Raw genomic sequence first — 19,096 nt, forward strand, 5'->3', positions numbered from 1 at the left:
AAATATAAACAACTATTACAGCTCGAGTACATTTAATGACAAAAATGTGCTAATGCTGTGCTGCCTGCTCTCGCTCTCCGCATTGCAGCGCATTGCATTCCTTATACGGGTGATGCCGCTCGCCGTGCCCAGCCCTGCGGGGCCCCCCCGGCCCCCAGCCTTACCCACGGCCCCGGGCCGGGGGGTGGCACACCCACAGTGACCCCCGCTCCTCGCGGTTTCGGAATAGGAAGGTTTCGCCCGGAGAGGGGACAGGCGCGGGTGAGCCTGCCCCCGACGGTCTCCGACAACGCCTGGTAAAACTAAACGCCCTGGAAAAGCAATAGCAAAAATCCACCTAAGAGGATGGCTGCTGGCAAACCAAAAAGAAAAAATCCCCAAACCATCCCAAATTCAAAAAACCGACACGGACATGGCACGGACATGGAGAGGAGCCGGGCACCGCTTCTCCCTGCCGGGCCGGGAGCAGAAGGAGTCAGCGGCCCCCGAGGCCCGGGAGGGGCTGGCGGGGGCCGGGGGCACCTGCCCCGTCGAGGAAGGGCTTTTAATTAAGCGCCGTAATGACCTCGGCCGGGGAGAGCCGAGACAAGTGCTTTCGCAAACCTAGTCGAGATCTTTCCTTTACCCGAGCCGTCAAAGCCCGTGTAAAGTTACGGCCCCCGGAGGGTTAAAAAAGCATCTCGCAGCCCCGGCTGCCGAAGGAACCCCTGGCCCCTTTTCCCCCTCCCTCCATCTCTACACCCCCCCATCCTTGCCCCGCTCTGCAGAGCATCCCGGAGGGGCAGAGTCTTGGCTCTCCCGATGGCGCGTTTCGGGGGCGAGCAGCCTGTGCCGCTGCTCCGCCGCCTCGGGGGGTGCCAGGGACATGGGGACGGGAAAGGGAGGGACGGGGGAGGGGGGGGAGCCCTCCCCAAGGGGCTGGGGGACGCCTCTGGGTGCCCCCTGCCCCGCCGCCCCCAGATGACACGCGGGGCTCTGGCCCCTCGGAGGCGGCATCCTTCGAGGGCTGCAAAGCAAATAGTGCCTTGCAGTCGCTGTAATCCACGGTTTTCATTTACTATTATTCAATCAGGATTTATCTCTGTTTTTTTAGGAGGCTACTTTTCCAGAACTGTTACTCGATACTGATCCATTAAATCATTCCAGCTGAGAGATTAAATGTATGATTTGCAACCAGCTGGATTTCTCAAATGGTGTCTTCGCCTCCCTTCAGAGTATGAGCAGACCCGACGAGCAAACACTTTGCTTTGGCATCGAAACCCTTCCATTTGCCCGAAGATTACCACACGGAGTTCATTCAACGCCAACAGTATTCTCTTCCTTTCTCTTCACTGGATTAGATTTCCCCCGGCCATAAAATGACTCCAAAAGCGAGATACCATCGAAATGGCAAGGCACACAGCCCGGGCGGGTCGGCAGCAGGCTCAGACCTCGCCTCGCACTAACGCCGGAGCCCCTCGCAGCCCCTCGCAGAGCCGCCCCGGCTGCCCCCCCTTCGTGTGCCTCGACGTGCGTGGGGCTCGACGGCAGGCCCCGTCCTTCCCCCCTCCCCTGCCCAGATCGGGAGGGGTGTTTAAAATTAATGGCGAGGGAAGAAGTGCCCGGGTGAATATCTTCAAGGCGGCTCTAGCTGCGATCGGCCGGCACCGGTCGATGTAATGAATGCACCCGATTTAGAGTAATTAGGGTAAAGAGACAGAAAAAAAAAAAGTTAATAATAATAAAAAATGGAAAACAAAAGCCCCTGAAGACTGGAAAGGATCCGGGGACTTTCCCTGCCCCGCCTCAGAGCTTTGGCGCGGGGGGATTTGTCGCACCTATGGAGGAGAAAGCAGCGACATTTTCGGGGCTCCCGTGGGGGGGGCGGTGCCGGTGGCCTCCTCGGTTGTCGTTCAAACCCCGCGGGTGGTGGGGCGGCTTCCGTCCGCCCCCCGAAGTCCGGGAGCGGCGCGGGCCGGAGCCTGCCTGCGCCCTCGGGAGGTTTGAATCTGGGAGGTTTCCCAACCCTGCTGCTGCAGCAGCTGTCCCCCGCCCGCCGTGCGCGCCCCAAAAGCGGCGAGCAGCCGGCTTCCGACGGCGGGGGGGTCCGGGTGCCGCGCACACACAGCCCCAGGCCGCGGGATTCACGGTGTCAGGAGAAAACGGACGGGAGGGCCCGGCTGTGGGGTCGGGCCTCTCCCGGGGGTGCCGCCGGCTCGGGCAGCTCTCCGGCGACAGCGGGGACGGTAATGAGCCGCGTTAATTAACCGCACCCCGCCGGAGCGGGCGGCTTCGGACACCCGGCCACTGCCGGCAGCGCGTAGGGGGAGATGTCCCCCCACGCGTGACTTGCCACGCACCCTCGCGGCTCCCAGAGCCTGCGTGTCCCCGGGTCTCCCCCCCCAAGGCCAGGGGGCCGCCCCGGGCACCTGCTGTCGGGGCTCAGGCAGCCCCGGCCGAAAGCGGGGCTCTGCGGAGGGACCCAGCGAGCGGGCGCTGAGCGGGGGGGGGTCTCCGCGGTGGAAAGCGGGGAGGGGGCCAAAAGGTCCCGTCCCCCCCCCGCGGTCCGTGCAGCGGGGTCCCGGAGTTTGAGGCGCAGCCGTCTTGCCTCTGCTTCTCAGGTGCACCGGGACCGAGTCCCCGCTCTCCCCGCCCCGACCCCAGTCCGGCCGCCACTCAAAGCGTCTTTCGGAAAGGTGGGATGGGGGGGGGGGGGGGGGGGGGGGGGCATCTCGGAGGGGTCCCATCCCATCCAGCGGCTCTGCCCGGCCCCGAACCAAAAATCGCCCTTCCAACAGGAACCACTGGACTCCGTCCAACTCCGCAGCATACCCTGGGCTTTATAAAGTTGCACTTCTTTACTCTTCACCCCAACAACCCTCGTGTTTTTTTTTTTTTTTTTTTCTTACTCGCTGTTGCCAGCCAGTCTTGCCCATGTTGACACCCAGGCGAGCTACTGACAGTCGCTTTTCAGCCTCAGATGCCCGGCTCACACGCGGTAATTTTAACGACTGCCCCGGTTTTCACGCTGCAGCCTATTTTTGGAGAGCGGAGGAGCGCAAATGAATATTCCTGATGAAGGCAGCTTTCATCGGGTTCTTTACAAAATCTATATCCCCTTTTCTCCCTCCCGCCCCCTAAATACACACGAACCATACCGAGGTTTGCATTTTTCATGGCGGGACAAGCAAGTCTATAAAAGGCATGTTTGTTTTTCCTGGCTGTTTCAAATATGTATTTCCTGGAGGACTTCGCATCTAATGGGGTCATCAGAAGCACATGTGCGATTTTCATCTTTCCAAGTATTTTCTCCTCTCCTCCTTCTCCCGAGCACTACTGTGTGCTGATATAACGCTTTACCTGCCTGCTCACCTTAGCTCCCACTAACCTTCCTCGTTTCCCTATGAGTCACAGGCTTTTGGTAAAGCCTGTTTGTTTCCGTGTGTCTGTCTGCTTTTTTTTTTTTTTTTTTTTGAAGACACGTGTTGGGTGGAAGGTAGGGACGGAGACAAAAAAAAAAAGAGTAAAATAAAATAAAATAAAATAAAATAAAATAAAATAAAATAAAATAAAATAAAATAAAATAAAATAAAATAAAATAAAATAATGAAAACCTTCACGGGGAACGACGCGAGCTGTCCCCGGCAAGGAACCGCCTCCCTGGCAGTGCCTCGGAGTCCCGCTCCCGCGGCACAGCGGGACGAACCGCTTCGCCCATCCGTGCTCGGCAGTTTAAGGACGTGTTTTTCCAAACCCCAGAGCCACTCTCCTTTAGACAAAACCCTCACCTTTTCCTTGTGTGCTGAAGCACTGAAAGTTCCCTTCAGTGTGTTTTTCTTGGCTGCCGGAGCCGCAGCGTTTTGATTCACTGAGCAGAGGAAGTTAAGGAGTTCTGCAGTACGGGGCAGTGGCCAGCGTTTTCATCGCGATCCCCCTACATTATTTGTCATGCTCAAGTGAGGGTTTGCTGAAGGCAAGAGCCTGCTCGCTCCGGGCTTCATTTGTTTCTCCTAAAGAAGGCAGGAGATTTTATTTCCGGCGCTGGTAACAGGAGCCCGAGCGCCTTCCACAAGCCCCCCTGGGCAGGCAGTGGGATTCGCTCGTCTTTTGGGGCCGAAATCCCCCCTCATCCTCACGTTGGGATGCTCTTGGGCCCGAGCTGCCTAGCCTGGGGCAGGGAGGAGAGGAGGGAAAATAGCTTTACCCGGGGCAGCCCTCCAGAAATGTGCCAAGCAGGCGATTTTTCTCCTATACGACGTGCGAATGTCTGCAAAACTGGCTCGTACCGTCGAAGGAAAACGCAGCCCCCATGGCAGCCGAGATGCGGCTGAGCTGTCCGGGGGTTGCTGCTCGCCCCAAGCTCCTGCGAGGGCTTGCAGGAGGAAGGGCTGTCACGACATGGGCAGCAAACCCCCACCTCCAGCAGCCTGTCGGGATGCTCTCCCGCGACCGGCAGGGCTGTCCCGGCAGGGCGGCAGGACAGACGGAACGGCTTTCTGTCCCGGGTCCTCTCCTCGGCCCCTCTCCAGCCCAACACTGGGACAGCTAACAGTCACGTAATGAAGCCCAGGGCTGCCCAGCAGAACAAATCTGCTCGAGCACACCGTGAATATTCAGCGCCCTGCTCTCTAAAGGAGTGACTCCAGTTACCATTCTGGGGGCCGTAAATGCTGCATTCCTTATGTAAATCGGTTAAGGTCTGGGTTTGAGGGCAAATATAATGCACACACATTTCTAATCTATCTATCTATCTAATCTATCTATCTATCTATCTATCCATCCATCCATCCATCCATCCATCCATTTAACCATCTATTTATCCATCTATCTATCCCTCTACCTAGCTATCTATATGTTTGTGTATGCACTTATACGAGAGACCGAGAGCGGTTTACCCCCTCCCCCAACAAATGCCATGCCCCGGGAGGACCGTCCTGAGGGGCTGGAGGTGCCCCGTCTGCCCCGCTTGTTGTCGCAGGGTGGTGACACCCCCGTGGCCACGCTGCCAAGGGCGACCCCTGCCCTCCCACCCCCCCAATGCCCCCCACCTGCCCCCTGCCCTCCCACCCCCCCACTACCCTCCTGTGCGGTCGGGGAGCAGCCCCCGGTGAAGGGGAGCGGGGTTTCGGTGGCTTCTCAGGGGCGGCCCGATATTCCCATTGCTCTTGAGAATGGGCTCCAAAAGAAGTCACAGAATCAGGGAATCGGAGAATATCCCGAGCTGGAAGGGAGCTGCAGGGATCACCGAGTCCAGCTCCTACGCGAAGGAGGGCTTCAGCCAGTCAGGCTGCGCTACGGGGGCTCGGCGGTGGGGTTTGCCGGACCCCTTCCAAATTAGCCAGGGGGAATTTCATGGCTAAAGCCTGCCAGATCCGGAGCGACTTCTTATTTATGCCCCGAAACCTGCGGGTGCACCCTGCAAACAAACAACGCGGAGATGAAATCTGTCCCGTGTAACATAACGCTAGTGAATCATAACTAATCTGTTTAAAACCGAGGATTAGTCACGTCGGTTTCGGCATATTCCTCTATCGGGAACTTTTTTTTTTTTTGTGCGTGGAAAATCGGGGGGATTTGGGCTAATTTACCAAACATCATTACTAAGGCAAGTACGGTCCGATAAAATGAGTCTTAACATGTACGGCTTTTCAGGTTGCATTATACACCTCCCATCAGCTTGGCTTTAAGCTGTGTGCGCCCTTAATGCTAGATTGACCTCCAGATTTCTTTCTTTTTTTTTTTTTGACTGCATGATTTCGGTTTCTGGCTGCCTTTAATTGACTTCAGCGAGTTGCGTTCTCTTCCTCTCTCCATTTATAAGTGATCCTCTGCAATTTACAGTTTTCATCGCTCCTAGCTTTCAAAGGGCCGTCTCACCCTGTCAGCCCTTCATTTGCTTTCCCCGATCGAATTCTGCCTCCTCTGTGCAATATGACCTTTTATTAACCACCTACACCCCATCCTGTTTTCATACTGCCTCTTTAAATGTTCCCCATCTTGGCTTTAGTCTTTCTCTAATCGTGTTTTTTTTTTTTTTTTTTTCCTTTTTCTCCAGCGGGCAAAGCCTTAAGGCTTCATTTCGGTTTCGAGGCCATGTTTTATTAACCCAGACGTTCTGCTTTTCTTCGCAGATCCCAAACTTTACTTCTATCTCTAAAAATACTAAATAATTAACTAGCCAATTAATTCATTCTTTGTAATATTGCACCACTGCATGTGTTATCTTATAGGGAGCAGGGAACTTCTGTAGCCCTAGGAAGCAGTGATTCCTATACAAGCGAAATGTTTATTTTCAAAGGATTAAAATTCATAGCTAAAATTATTAGATGTCCCTCAACGGAAATAACAGAATCTGCCCCTTAGACTCGTGTGCATGCACGAACACACTCGTACGCTCCCTCAGCAGAGGCAGCAGGCGCATCTTCTCCGCTGCTGGAAAATGACCCCAAAGGGCCGAAATGGGATCACCCTGAATATACCAAGTAGCCCAGGTACCCTCTCTTCTGTAATGATGCAGTATCTTGCTTACCCCAATGAACCACAGCATAACGAGGACACTGGATTTATAACCAGGGGCGAAAGGGGTCTTTTTCGAGAACGATCTTCCCCCTTACTGAACTTCACACCCTCACTGCTAGAGACTTTACCGGGGCTCTCAGAGAACAGTGCTTTTATCGGACACCCACAAAAGCAGAAGGTGCTAATCCAGCCCCCGATTATATCAAATTAGGACATTGCCCACACCAAACTCTAGCTGACTGGAACTGCAGCCAGCGTCTGAAACCTGGGCACGATCTTTGCTGATCCACGCATATTTCTATCCCGCTTGAAACCATATCGTTTTCTCGGCTTATTTTTCACAAGAAACTCATTTTAGGGGAGGAAATAAGCATAAAAAAAAATCGGAGGAAAGTTTCAATCGGATGATATATTGCATTGGGGTTCTAGCAAAGAGCTGCTGGCGAGGATGACGCACCGTGGGTGAAACGCAGCGCAGCCCCACACCGGGCGACCAAAGGGCTCTGCCTCGCTTGGCTTCCAACCCTGCCCATCACCGTAAAGAAGCCAGTCTTAGCTCCTATCCCTTAATAAAGCAAAATTGCAAGCAACGTGCCTGCCTCTTTTGCCACCCCGTGCTTACGAAAAATAGCATAAACTACAAAATAATAAGAAAAAAAGAGAAGAGCAGAGCATTCCCGTTGTCACAAACTCCCGCACAGGCTCTGGAGGAGGCATCTTCAGGCCCTTGCCTCTCCACCACTGCCCACCCCGGTGCACCGGGGTCGGGACGGACCCACGGCCGCAGTGGACCGGCTCCCGTCCCGGTGAGGCGGCGGGCTGGAGGAGAGCCCCGAACCGGGGGGGCTCCGGGGTTGGCCACCACCCGTGGGGAACACCGAACCACCGAGCTGCCCTAGCCCCGCGGGTCTGCTGCCAGCCGGGCTGAGCCCAAACGCATCCCACAGGCGAGTGATGCAAGTGCACGCCGAGCTAGATTTCTAAATTTTATTATAAAATAAAAGCAGAAATATTTTCCAAAGAATGTATTCACATAATATAAACAATAAACAAAACTAAGGTCGGGTGACTTGCTGTTGATACTGTCGTTTAAGTCTAAACTCGAGCAGCAGATCCTCTTCTCTCAAAGCCCGCTCCTGCCCCCGGTGAATGCCGCGGGCAGCATCTGCCCCCCCCCCCCCCCCCCCCCCTTCTGCTGGGGCCGGGCTCGGGCCATTGCTTCCTTTCCCACACAGCAAATGGCGAAAGCACCACATGGACAAGGCCGAAGAAGCCGCCTCTCTGCATAGCATCAGCTACAAGAAAGTTACAGAGTCTGCCTAGAGCGTGTCGCTGCTATAACTTGACTACAGCTTTTGTATTCTTAGTTGAAATTGTACATCGTACACCTGCCACGGATACATAACTACAATAGGATAGCGGGAGCGATGCGAAACTTCCCAACAGGCATGTAAACAGTGGCCTTGCGCTCTCCCGTCCTCCCCACCCCCCCAAAAAAAATTACAATGTGCGTCTTCACCCACAGGCTGGGCGACAAAGCAACACCACCGGGAGATTTGGGAAATCAAGGCTGGGAAGAGCTGCCCCACCGCACCGCGTTACGGCCTGGCATGAAAGCCACGGGCCCTGTCCGACAGCCCGTCCCTGTCTGAGACCAGCTTTAAGCAACCCTCCAGGCTTTTTACACCATTATTGCCCACAGACGAGTCCAACGCCTTCCAAACCTGCAGCCAGCCTGCTGCCAAAGGGCACACAACACTTCCACTAAGGAGTTTGTCATCGCTTTCAAAAAGTCTCTGGTAAGATTAAGGAAAAAAAAATATATGAGTAAAGGAGGCGCGAAGGAGGGAGCGTGTACACGGTTTTAAGAGCCCAGATCGACCAGGTTGGATGACATGGGGTTGAGGATGGAGTCCTGCAAGCTGTGGTGGTGCATGGGGTCGGCGCTGGGCACGGGGATGGCGCTGGGGCCCTGGGGGTGGCCCAGGCCGTGCAGGGGCTGCAGCCCGGGGTTGGAGCTGAGAAGCAGCGCGGGGCTGGAGGAGTTGTGATCCGGGGTCCCTGACGGCGTCTTCTCGTCCTCTGAGCTCCCCAAAACTGTCTTATTCCCGTTCATTGACGCTGAGAGCGGGTTGTGGCTGTTGGAGTTGGAATTCTCGTTGTTTTCCCTATAGGAAACACAAAAGAGGGAGGGAAGTCACCGGGGGGATGCAGGACCGGCGGCTTCCCAAACTCTGCAAACCTCCCGGGCCTCTTCGTCTGGCACAAAGGGCCAAGGGCCGCCGAGCTTGTAAACAAGAGTCTCCCACTAGCCCGGCGGAAAGTGTCACTTTGCCAAAACGTCATTTTCTGCCTCCGTCTATGGCAAAGCGTTTACACGGCGTGGGGAGGGAGGAAGGGGGGGAGGAAGGGAAGAGGAAGGCATTAAAAAAAAAAAAAAAGGCTTTCACACTTGAAAACTGCTCCCCGTGCTGAAGAGAAGCAAGGCCAAGGCGAGGCGGCTGCACGCAAGATTGCTCCGTGCTGCGGCCCAGCACCAGCCTGCCTTTCACTTAAGTAACCAGACATTTCCACCCCCTCGCCCCAAGCTCAAAGCATAGCCCGATATGGAAGATAAGGCGAGCAAACAGAGTTAACTCGCTTATTTCCCGAGCCCTGGCTGCTCTCCCCCACTCGAGCCGCCGTTCCCGGCGCGGAGGGCGCAGCCCGGGGGGGCCCCGCTCCCTGTGGGGGGAGCCCCGAGCCCAAGCCGCCTACCTGGCTGGGCAAGGCGGCACAGTGTGCCGGGAGGCACCCCCGGGTAAACACCGAGAAATCGCTGGAGGCTTGCCAAGCCCGTTCAAAAAAGGGAATTAACAAAAAAAAAAAATTTTTTTTAATAAGAAGGGTAAGATGGAGAGGGGGCGACCATCCCGTCAAGGCTAACTCGGCTTTTAGACGTAGCAGCCTTGTAGACACAGCCCTGCCTGAAATACTGAAGGCGTTTTAAGTGGATTCAAAAGCTTCTGCGGAAGCCTTGAAAACGCTGTCTGGCAGAGGGGCCCGATTCCGCAGGATTTGCTCGAGGGAAGGGGTGGCCATTGCGCCGACATTTTTTGCTCGGTAAGGGCCGCAGGATGTGGCTTGAGCCACACTACGGCAAAAAAAAAAATAAAAAGAAAGTAAAAATTGAAAAGAAAGCTCTGCTTGAACAAGTTGCTTGGGTGAATGGCAATCCCAGGAACAGTCTGTTTTCCAACGCCTTGAGTGTAATATTAGTTTGAGTGTATTTTTCAATGTCAAAAATCTTATTCGTCTCTGGAGACCTTTAAAATTTGATTCCTCGGGAAAAAAAAAAAAAGAATGGAATAAGTGTAACCTTCATTTCCTTTGGATATGCGAAGGTGAGTCCCTGCTATCAGCAATAAAAAGGATCTCTAACATCTCGTAAAACCAACACTTGCGGGGATTTGAAAGAAAATTAAAGCGCTAGCACCGTTTGGGGAAATGCGTGGAGCAAATCTGTGCGGAGCCCGAACCTGCCGGGCTGCACAGCTGCGCGGCCGCGGCGCTCGCCTTTTCCAAACCTCGATAGGCAGAAAAGCAAAATGCCGTGTCCTCCGTGGCACGGAGGTGCGGGAGATTTCTAATAATCTGTTAATCAACCGCGCAGGCCATACGAGCAGATCGAGCGAGCTGGGAAGGAGGCGCAGCGCAGCTGGGACACGCTTTTCGCTTCCTCGGCCCGTCCTTTAGACACTGGGCCGGCTGACGGCAAAGTCCTCCCGAGTACGTAGGCATTAACTTCTGCCGGCAATTAACGGCCCCTTCCCTCAATTCAACGAGAAAAGCACAGTCTCGGAGCCACGGTCGGTATGAGGAGATATTATATATAAATATGCATGCGTGAGCACCGCGCTGGGTAGTGAAGCCGAGGCGAGATTTCACGAGCAAGGGCAGAGAGCTCTGCCTTCTCTCCCCGTCCGCCCGTGAGCGGGCCGAGCTGCAGGGCGCACATTTTGGGGGCGCCCTTCGCAGCGCTCCCCCCGCCTTATTCCCTCGCCCCGCCGCTCCCTTTCGGCAGCGGGCAGCCCGCAAGGACGCGCCCCGACGGCACGGGCCCCGCCGCCCCCCCGGCCACCCCTCGGCTGGTCAAGGGGCTCAGCCGCCTCTCCGGGAGCTTCCTTCCCCTCTGCTGATCCCGGACACGCGTGGAGCACCCACGGCCCTGGCCCGTCTGTCTCCCGGCTCCTCCACCCCGGAGGCCCCGGGCGCGCCGTCGGGGCGGCCTCCGCGGAGCTGGGGGCGAGCAGCGGGGCCGGGGGCCCGCGGGCGCGGGCGGGAGCCGTACCTTTCCTTGGCCTCGGCCGCTCGGTCCCGCTGCCGGCGGTTCTTGAACCAGTTGCTGACCTGGGTGGTGGTGAGGCCGGTGGCCTCGGCCAGCTCCCGCTTCTCGCGGGGGGACGGGTAGGGGTTGTGGGCGTACCACTCGCGGAGGACGCTGCGGCTCTTCTCCTTGAAGCAGTAGCTGGTCTCCTCGCCGTCCCAGATGGAGCGGGGCAGCGGGAACTTGCGGCGCACCCGGTACTTGCCCACCGCCCCTAGGGGTCGCCCCCGCAGCTTCTCCGCCTCGATGTAGTGCGCCTTGAGCCAGAGCTGCTGCAGCTTGGGGTGGTTGTGCGCCGAGAACTGGTGGCTCTCCAGGATCTTGTAGAGCTCGCGGAAGTTGCCCCGGTGGAAGGCCACCACGGCCTTGGCCTTCAGGACGCTCTCGTTTTTGTGGAGGTGCTCGCACGCAGGGAGGGACCAGAGGAACCGCCCCAGCCGCTCGATGTTGCCGCCTTGCTGGAGCACCTCGCAGACGCAGGCCACTTGCTCTTGGGTGAAGCCAAAAGTCGGGAGCATCGACATGGTGAGCCCTGCCCCGCCGCGCACCCTACGGCCGCATAGAGGGGAGCGGCGCGGGGCGGCGGGCAGCGCCCGGCATGCGGGGCCGGCCCCGGGGCGGCGGCGCCCGGCGGGGCCCGGCGGGGGTCACGGCCGGGCGCGGGGGGCCGCGGCCATCGGCGGCGCCCGGCCCCGGCGAGGCAACGGCTTAAAAAAGGCGAGGAGCGAGGAGAAAGCCTCGGGAGCCCGAGCGCGGAGGGCGTTTTCCCCCGGCCGCCTCCTTTTTGTAAGTCCGAGTTGCGAGAGGAACTTTGTGCCTCTTTTGTCTCCTATCTGCAGCGCTCGCAGCGGCCGCGGCTCTCCCACCCCCACCCCCCTCGGCCGCCGGTTTGGGATCTCCCTGCTTCCCCCCCACCCCCCTCCGCCGAAAGATCCCACATAATATAGTGGTAAAGTCCCGCTCCCTCTCTCCTCTCCCTCTCGGAGTTTTTCCCCCCTTTCTTTCTCTCTCTCTCTCCCCCTTTTTTTTAATAATATTATTCTAAGCTGGCATGAAAAGTGATTATCCGCGCTGTGATTGGTCCGGTTATCTGACCCGGGGACTGCCAGGAGAAGACAATAGTTTTAGTCAAATTATTTGCCATGGTGACGCTGTCAATCAGGGGTAACCCGATCTGTTTTGAGGTGGCTCCCCGGCTGGCTTGACAGATTGCTCAGATCCACTCAGAGGCGGCCCTGCGAGCTGAGATATTAGCTAGCGAGGGAGAAATTGTCGCCGTGATTGACGCTGCGGGCACCCACCGGCAGCGGGGGAGCGGGGAGCCGCCGCCCCGTCGGGGCCCCGCCGGTCCCGTCGGGGGGAACCCCCTGGCCCCGGCCCTCGCGGCGAGTTCCCTGCTACAGGCGCTGCCTCGCCCCCTCCCCAGCGCCCAGCAGCAACTGGCGGCGAGCTTTCTGGGGAAGGGGCCTCCCGCGTACAATAGGGACCCTGTTCCCACCTGGGATCCCGTTACAGGCCGGCCGTACCTGCCCGGAGCGGGGACCGGCTGCCGGTAGGGCCCGAGCCGTGCCCGCCTGGCCCCGCCGCTCGCCTCTCCCCGCCGGACCCCGGCGTCGGTTTTTGCTCCGCTTCCAGCCCCGTGCTGGGGTGCTGCGCCCCGGGGGACACGCGTAAAAGTCGGGGACACTCGGCGTGACCGCGCGGCCCCTTGTCACCCCCTGTTCTTTCCCGTCTCCTCGGTGTGGACGAAGCGAGAGCCGGCTTCCCCTGGGGAAGCGCCCTCGGGGGTCGGCTGCAGGCGCCGGGGGGAGCCCAGGTGAAAGCGCTCGGGGGTGCCCCTCGGATGCTCCCCGCCGCCGTGCGTGGCCCCAGGGCTGATTTCACGGTCCGAAATGTTCTGTTTTGGGGGAGAAATAACACAACCGCCAGCAAGCTCTTCCGACGCCATTTGCAGCCCCACCAGCACGGCTCTGCCGTCGTGCGCTCCCACCTTTCTGACAGCCCGCCAGCTGCTCTCCTGCGCCTCCGGGGCTCGGTGAGGCCTCGAAAGCCCCGGCCACGACTCCCCGCCCCGCAGCCCGGCCCTCCGGAGCCCCCGGGCCCTGCGGAGCGGCCGGGCCGGGGGCTGGCAAGGCCGAGGGGCGGCGGGCGAAGCCCCCCGGAGGAGGCAGCCGGGGCCGAAGGGGGGCAGCGGCTCCGCCGCGGCCAGAGCCCGGCCCGTCGGGGCGCCTGTGCGCACCCACCGGCTGCGTGCGGAGTTTTTCGGGTGAGCTCCGTTTCGGAAGCCCGGTGCCTGCCTACCTGTGCGAGCCTCTTTGCAGCCGTGCAGAAGCCGTGGGAAGCGGGCGGCCACCGCCTCGGCTCGCCCGGGGGCGCAGAGCAAAGCGGGGGCTTCCTCTGCAGGGCATTCGTTTCCAACGAATTTGGGAACGTCGGTGGCGGGTCCGTAAAGCCCCCGTGCTCCAGGCTCCCTCCCCTCCGAGCAGAATTAGCACTCGGCCGCTCAGCGCCTTGCCGCTGGCCGATTCCTGCGGGATTCAAAGCGTGCTTGTTTGGAAACGATCGCGTCCCACTCTCCGCGCTTCCCGCTCAGCCGCAGCGGAGGATGGGGCGCAGCTGGGGCCGCAGCGGACGGCCGCGGGGTGGGAGAGAGGATCCGCTTTAAAAATGTTCCTCCGAACAGACACGGCGAGGGAAGCACAGATCCCGTCTCCTACCCCCGGGAAGCACGGATCCCCTCTCCCATCCCCGACCTCTGCGCTCACTCCGGGCGTCTTTCGGAAGGGAGAATCCGGCTCCGTCCCGCTCCCCTCGGCGGCCGGGGCCGTGGCAAAAGACAAAAGAGCTGCTGGGGTCTGGGCTCCCCTCCCGCCTCCGTGCTACCGCGCTCTGTCGCTGCACGTTTATCGGGGATCTACCTGACTCCGCTTCCTCTCCTTCTATCTCAGAACCACAGCGGCGGAGGCTGGATGGGAGCAGCTGTTCGCCCTAGCCGGAAAGGAGATGTCAAAACCTGTTGCGTGGACGGAGCTCTGAGAAAGTCTCTTCTTAGCTCCCTAAAATGTGAGTACGGACCCTACACGCAAGCCCCTCCGCAGACGCTTTCACTTTGGGCGGCGGTGGCCGGGCGGCGTGTGTCGCCGCTTCCCAGAGCGACTGCAAATTAGGGGCAGCTGGATCCCAATGCTCTGTAACTGCTTTTAACTTTGGGGCAAGAAAAGTCTTCCTATTAGTGCTATAAGAGGGAGCAGATAGTGGCTGCGGAGCCCCGGCACGGGGCGAGTCAAGTTGCGGGGGAATCAAACGATCAGGCGACTAGCTTTTCTGGCATGTGCAAAAGAGCTCGTTCACTGCAGTTATGTTTCAGAGCAAGAGGCAATCGTCTGGTAACGTTTGCCCCGGGTCCGACGGGAACGTTTTGCGGGGTGTCTTCGTGCAGCCGCAGCCAAAGGCTTTTCTGGGCTGCCCCAAACTTGCGCCCGGCGCTGCTGGCGCCCGGCCCCGCCGTGCCCGGCGCAGGAGCCCCGGGTTCATCCCAGTCCCGGCCGGGGAAGCGGTGTGACTGTCCGCAGGGCACCCTCAGCAGAGGTCTGGCCCCTCCGGGAAGTCGCTGCCGAGCACCAGGCAACGTGCGGGACCGGCAGCGTCACCGCAAAAGGCTGTGAAATAGGAGGAAAATAAAAAAGTCGTTTTTTCTCTCGTAACGCTCCCGTTATTAACCAGGGCGAGGACTTGCTGAGGGAAGGGGGGGCTGAGCGTGTCGCTTCCTGGGAACTTTTCATTGCACGTTACTGCCTTGTGTCCATAAATGAGTGCCAGGACAACGCTGCGGTTATCTGAGAATCTCCCTCTCGGCGGTGCCTCCACCGTCTCCTTCGAGACAGCAGCCTGCACGGGAGGCTGCGGGCCCGCACCGCTTCCGTGACACAGCAACTGAGCCTCCCAGCCTCCTGCCTGCAGCCTTCCCCGCGTCCCCCCGACTGCGGCCCCTGTGCCCCCCTCCCATGCCCCGCAGCTTATCCCTTTTACACAGGCATAAACACCTCCGGCTGTGCTTGGGGGGCACCGGGGGAGGCAGGAGGCAGAGCGGTGGCTGTGGCGATGGCAAGCCCCCACGACACGCATGACACTCACGCTCCTGCCGTCGGCCTCAGCTCCCTGCGTGGGGACGGAGGGAGGGAGATGGAGGCTGTCGGTGAGACGCTTTTCTCGGCGCTGGTAGCGAGCAAATGACAAACCCCACAATCCCCACCTCTTGCCCACACGTGCCCACTACCGCGGCAGGGACTGTAGGGAGAGCAAGCGACAAACAATTCCAAGTTTTCGTTTATTTCCTTTTTTCATTTTTTCATTTTTTTTTGTTTTTGGAGGGGGGGGAAATGGGGTTGAACACAATATGCCTTCCCTTTAAAACCAGGCGACTTTGACGTGGACGAAACCCTCCAGCAGTTGACCTGCTCTTCCTGCTATCTTTTTTATAAATCGTAAAGACCCTTGCCAGGATCCCAGGCCTGCGTGTCGTGTCCGTTCCCCCTCCTCTTTCACCCCCTCCCTTCCCGGGCACCCCATCGCACACGTTTCGGGCCCCACGGCGGCATTTTGCAGCCCCCCTCCCCACCCCCGTGCGCTTTATTCCCGCGTGTATTGAATTCAGCGTTTTGTTTCAAAACAAAACGAGCTCTAGCCCATCGCAGATGGCACGTAGAGAGCCCGAGATCCTGCCCCGACTGAAAATGAAAACATGACCGGGATCACCGCGAATAACGAAATTAAGGCAAACAACAATAGCTTGTTGTTCCGTGATTTGGGGCGAGAGGAGTAACTGGAAGCTTTTTGCAGCGAGCTGCGCGCTGTTCCTCGGGGGGAGCCGCCGAGGATGCCAGCTATGTAGCGGGTAACTCGATTATGCTAAGAGAGGGGCCGGGCGGGGCGGGGGCGCCGGGGTGCCCGGGCGGGGGGTCCCGAGCAGCGGCTGCGCATTTTTCAGGGAGATGGACGGCTTCGGAGGGCTGTCCGAGGGGGTCTCGGGGGACCTTGCGGCTCCGTGCCCCCCTCTCAAGGCTCTGCAGCCTCCCGTGCTCCCCACAAACCCTACAGCCGCCCCCCCCGCCGGCCCGCTACCTTCGCATTACCCCTTCTCGATCTCGGGCGGGGGGCTCAGGGTTTAGCTTCCTTCACCCTCACCCCCAGCACCAACATTAATTTGGGGTTCTCCCCCCACCCCACAGCCAGACTCCGGTCCCGCGGCTGTGGGACACCCGTCGGGGGGCGGCCGGAGCCCAGCCAGCCCTCGCCCCGCTGCCGGCCGCGGGCAGCGCCTCGGATGCTCCGCGGCACGGGGGGACTGAGCGGAGAGCTTTACAGACAAGACAACAACAACAACAAAAGGCACATATGGTTAAAATAAGGAGAGGGAGCTTTCCGCCTTAGGGGATTGGCAATAACTAGCCAGAAATGCAGGGCACTGCGTCCAAAGTTCTGGTGGGCTTCTGCAGGATTGACAATTTAAATCACACTACAAGCATCAATTTGACAATATTTGTAAACTTCTTGTTTCCAGGGATCTTCTTGATCAGAGATAGACCAGGTTGGTATGAGCTCGAGCCACGAAGGTCTTTTTTTTTTTTTCCTCCTCCTTTCCCCTCTTCCGAGTTGATGAATAGCGATCAGGTTTCTTTTAATGGCTGCCCCCTATTCTCACAGCCTCCCACAACTAACCCAAGAGCCTGTTTCCTCGACCTCAGTTAATTCCACTGATTATTCCAAGATGATGAGGAAAAGCACGAAGATTGTTCGCTGCTCCTACTGATTCAAGGCATTTTTGTTACCATCTCCATCCCTGGCTCACGGGGATGTAACCGGGGAGTATTTTTAGGAACAGGCCGCCCTTCCTATCCTTCTCCCCTCCCTCCCCAAGCAGCTGACATCTTCAGGGCCTTGGCCGTGCCTGTCCCCCGCTTGGTCGCCGTGCGACCCCCGCCCTCGGGCTGGGGGACCCCTGGGGCTTGGGGAGGGTCGGGGCACTTCTGGGCGGGGGTCGGGGCGCCGGGAGGGCGTCGCCCCGAGGGAAACAGACCCCGAGCCGCCTCCTGCCATGCCAGTGGGATTTTCGGCTCCCCTATCCGAAGCAAACCGGCCCCCGAACCCGGGCGGCGTCGAGGCCGTCCCCGGAGGGCCGGAGGGGGAGATCCGCTCCGAGAAATCTCACTAGAGGGCTCTAAGGCTCAGCTCCCAGCGCTGCCGAGAGGAAGCAGGGCTTCGTCCTTGCTGTCCCGCCGGCTTCCGGACGAGCGGCTGCAGGAGCCTAAAACCGCCCCCGCGCCGTCCCCCAGGTGGCTCACGCACGTCGTGGCCACGGCCAGAAATCCTCCGTGGTCTTCTCCTCCTGCCCTGCCCCACCACGGGCCGGTGTCCCCCCCATCGAGCACAGCGGTCCCAGGAGGTCCCAGGGGGTCCCACCCTCTCCCGCACCTCTCGCACGGCAAAAGCGAGACGAGCAGTCCCCAGAGCATCCCCCACTCCCATCTTACAGTTGCCCCCCGACACAGGTATCCTCGGCAAGGATCGGGGAGCTAGCAGTATTTATGGACGTGTGGGATTTTATTTTCACCGCAGGAAGACCTTGCGTGAGTCTTCTTGCGTGCCTTCTTCCGTAGTCTACTGAGCAGTGTGCCCATAAACACACCTACCGGTCAGATACTGCAGCACTGGGGCAAGCTGAAATGTAAGGTAGTGATAGCAAGTAATGCCCACAGATATATTAGCGTCAAAGAACACTAACTGACTTACCTGAAATCTGTTTTCGCTGGGGATTTCTTTCCCATTTTAAATAATTTCTATAATTTGCCGTTGTGAATAAATAAAACCAAATAAGACTCTATCAGTTAAAACCAGAATAATTATTATGTGCAAGGGAAAAACTTCATAAAATGTCATGTGTTCAATTTGTTTTAACACCCCAAAATTTTTTAAGGAGTAAGAACATGCATTATTTACAGAAATTAGGAAGTGCAATTTAGTTCGTTTTTCATGTTTCGCAGTTCTCTCAGAAGCTTTGTACACAGATCAAAACTACAAGGAAAAGCTTTGTGGGAAGTTAGACGGATTAGATAACTTAACAGCATTTTAAAGCCGATCCACTTTCCAGTGGAAAATTTGCTACTTCTGAACTTGTGAAAATGTTCTGTATTTTCCTCCTGGATTGACTAAACCTCCTCTTTCCTGGATTAATTCTGTCTCTGCCCTTTATTGTCTTCTCCCCTTTATTTCATAGGTTCTTGAACCAGTTCAAGTGCACCGTGGACCTTTTAATTCCCAGAAATGTTATGTAATTTAAACAGACCTGGTGTCCTATTTCATTCCATCTTTTTATAGTGTTTTTTTTTTTTTTTTTTTTTTTTTGGTCATCAGTTTTATCTTTGTTCTAAACAGAGACTTTAAGACTAGTCTTGTATTGACTTGGTTGATTATTTAACATGCAGAAAAGGCCAGTCCAGTGAATGCTGAATTGTTTTCAGGCAGTTAAGCTACTAAAGCAGGAAAGGCTAAGGCTCTGTAACTTGCTGGTTAAGAAATCATCTTCTACTCAGCTGCTATACCCTTTTCTATTTTCTTCAACAGCCTAGTCGTTTGTGCATGGTCGGGTGTGTGATGGTACAGCCTCTCCCCTGGAAGCAGATACCAGCAGCAGTGGACACCACCACTGCATACTGCATGGAGGGGCATAAGCTTGAGTGTCACGTTTGACTGCCAGCATGCTCCCAGGCACGGCGTTGGCTGTGATCTCTCTACAGCAGTGGCTGGGGGTGCCGTGCCCATCACTGATTGTTTCCAAGCTGCTGTCTGCACTAGATTGTACCTGGTTTGGCTCCCTCTATCCCATGCTATTCCAGTCCTCCAACACTATCCCAAGAATCTCTGCAGTCCCAAGTACTCCTCCATGCCCTCAGTCCACACTCTAACAGTGCTTCATGCTATTAAAATATCACTTGAACAATTTACATTGCACCATTTATATTATCTCTAATACTCAGAACTAAAACCCCACAGGAAATAATATATATTTTTCAAACCACAGAGGCACTACTTGGAATTCAAATACCAAGTGACCTGGTCTGAGGGCCAGAGAATTGTTCCTAGCCATGTTTCACTTATCAATAGGGATACATTTTAACCATCTTTGCAAGAAGGGACTTATTGAGTCCCACTTTCTTAAGACTCCTTATTTTTTCA

General features: G+C 57.3%; 2 protein-coding genes across 24 annotated transcripts in view; one reads left to right on the forward strand and one right to left on the reverse strand.

Annotated features, from left to right (window-relative positions):
* Nucleotides 1-7,471: 7,471 nt before the first annotated feature.
* SIX2 (SIX homeobox 2) lies at nt 7,472-11,395 on the reverse strand. Of its 2 annotated transcripts, none has more exons than XM_080585089.1 (2): nt 10,964-11,395; nt 7,472-8,666 (listed from the first exon to the last, which is right to left on the reverse strand). In XM_080585089.1, the coding sequence occupies exons 1-2, from the start codon at nt 11,386-11,388 to the stop codon at nt 8,363-8,365; spliced, it is 729 nt and encodes a 242-aa protein (XP_080441215.1). In that variant the 5' UTR covers nt 11,389-11,395; the 3' UTR covers nt 7,472-8,362. The 2 variants fall into 2 exon arrangements, with proteins under 2 accessions (XP_080441215.1, XP_080441214.1); XM_080585088.1 differs by having other exon boundaries at nt 10,829-11,395.
* Nucleotides 11,250-19,096, forward strand: part of LOC308192023 (uncharacterized protein) — a 28,012-nt gene continuing 20,165 nt past the window's right edge. For 9 of the 22 annotated variants that reach the window (XR_013948477.1, XR_013948478.1, XR_013948479.1 and 6 more), the window contains exons 1-2: nt 11,657-13,130; nt 13,813-13,927. Coding sequence is in view for 5 of the 22 variants with exons in the window: in XM_080585091.1 (XP_080441217.1) it covers nt 12,708-13,130; nt 13,813-13,927 (538 nt within the window). In the remaining 17 variants the exon portion in view is untranslated. The other 13 variants (XR_013948485.1, XR_013948486.1, XR_013948487.1 and 10 more) reach the window with 11 other exon arrangements.

Source organism: Anser brachyrhynchus (assembly GCF_964034855.1).
Source record: "Anser brachyrhynchus genome assembly, chromosome: 3".
NCBI lineage: Eukaryota > Metazoa > Chordata > Aves > Anseriformes > Anatidae > Anser > Anser brachyrhynchus.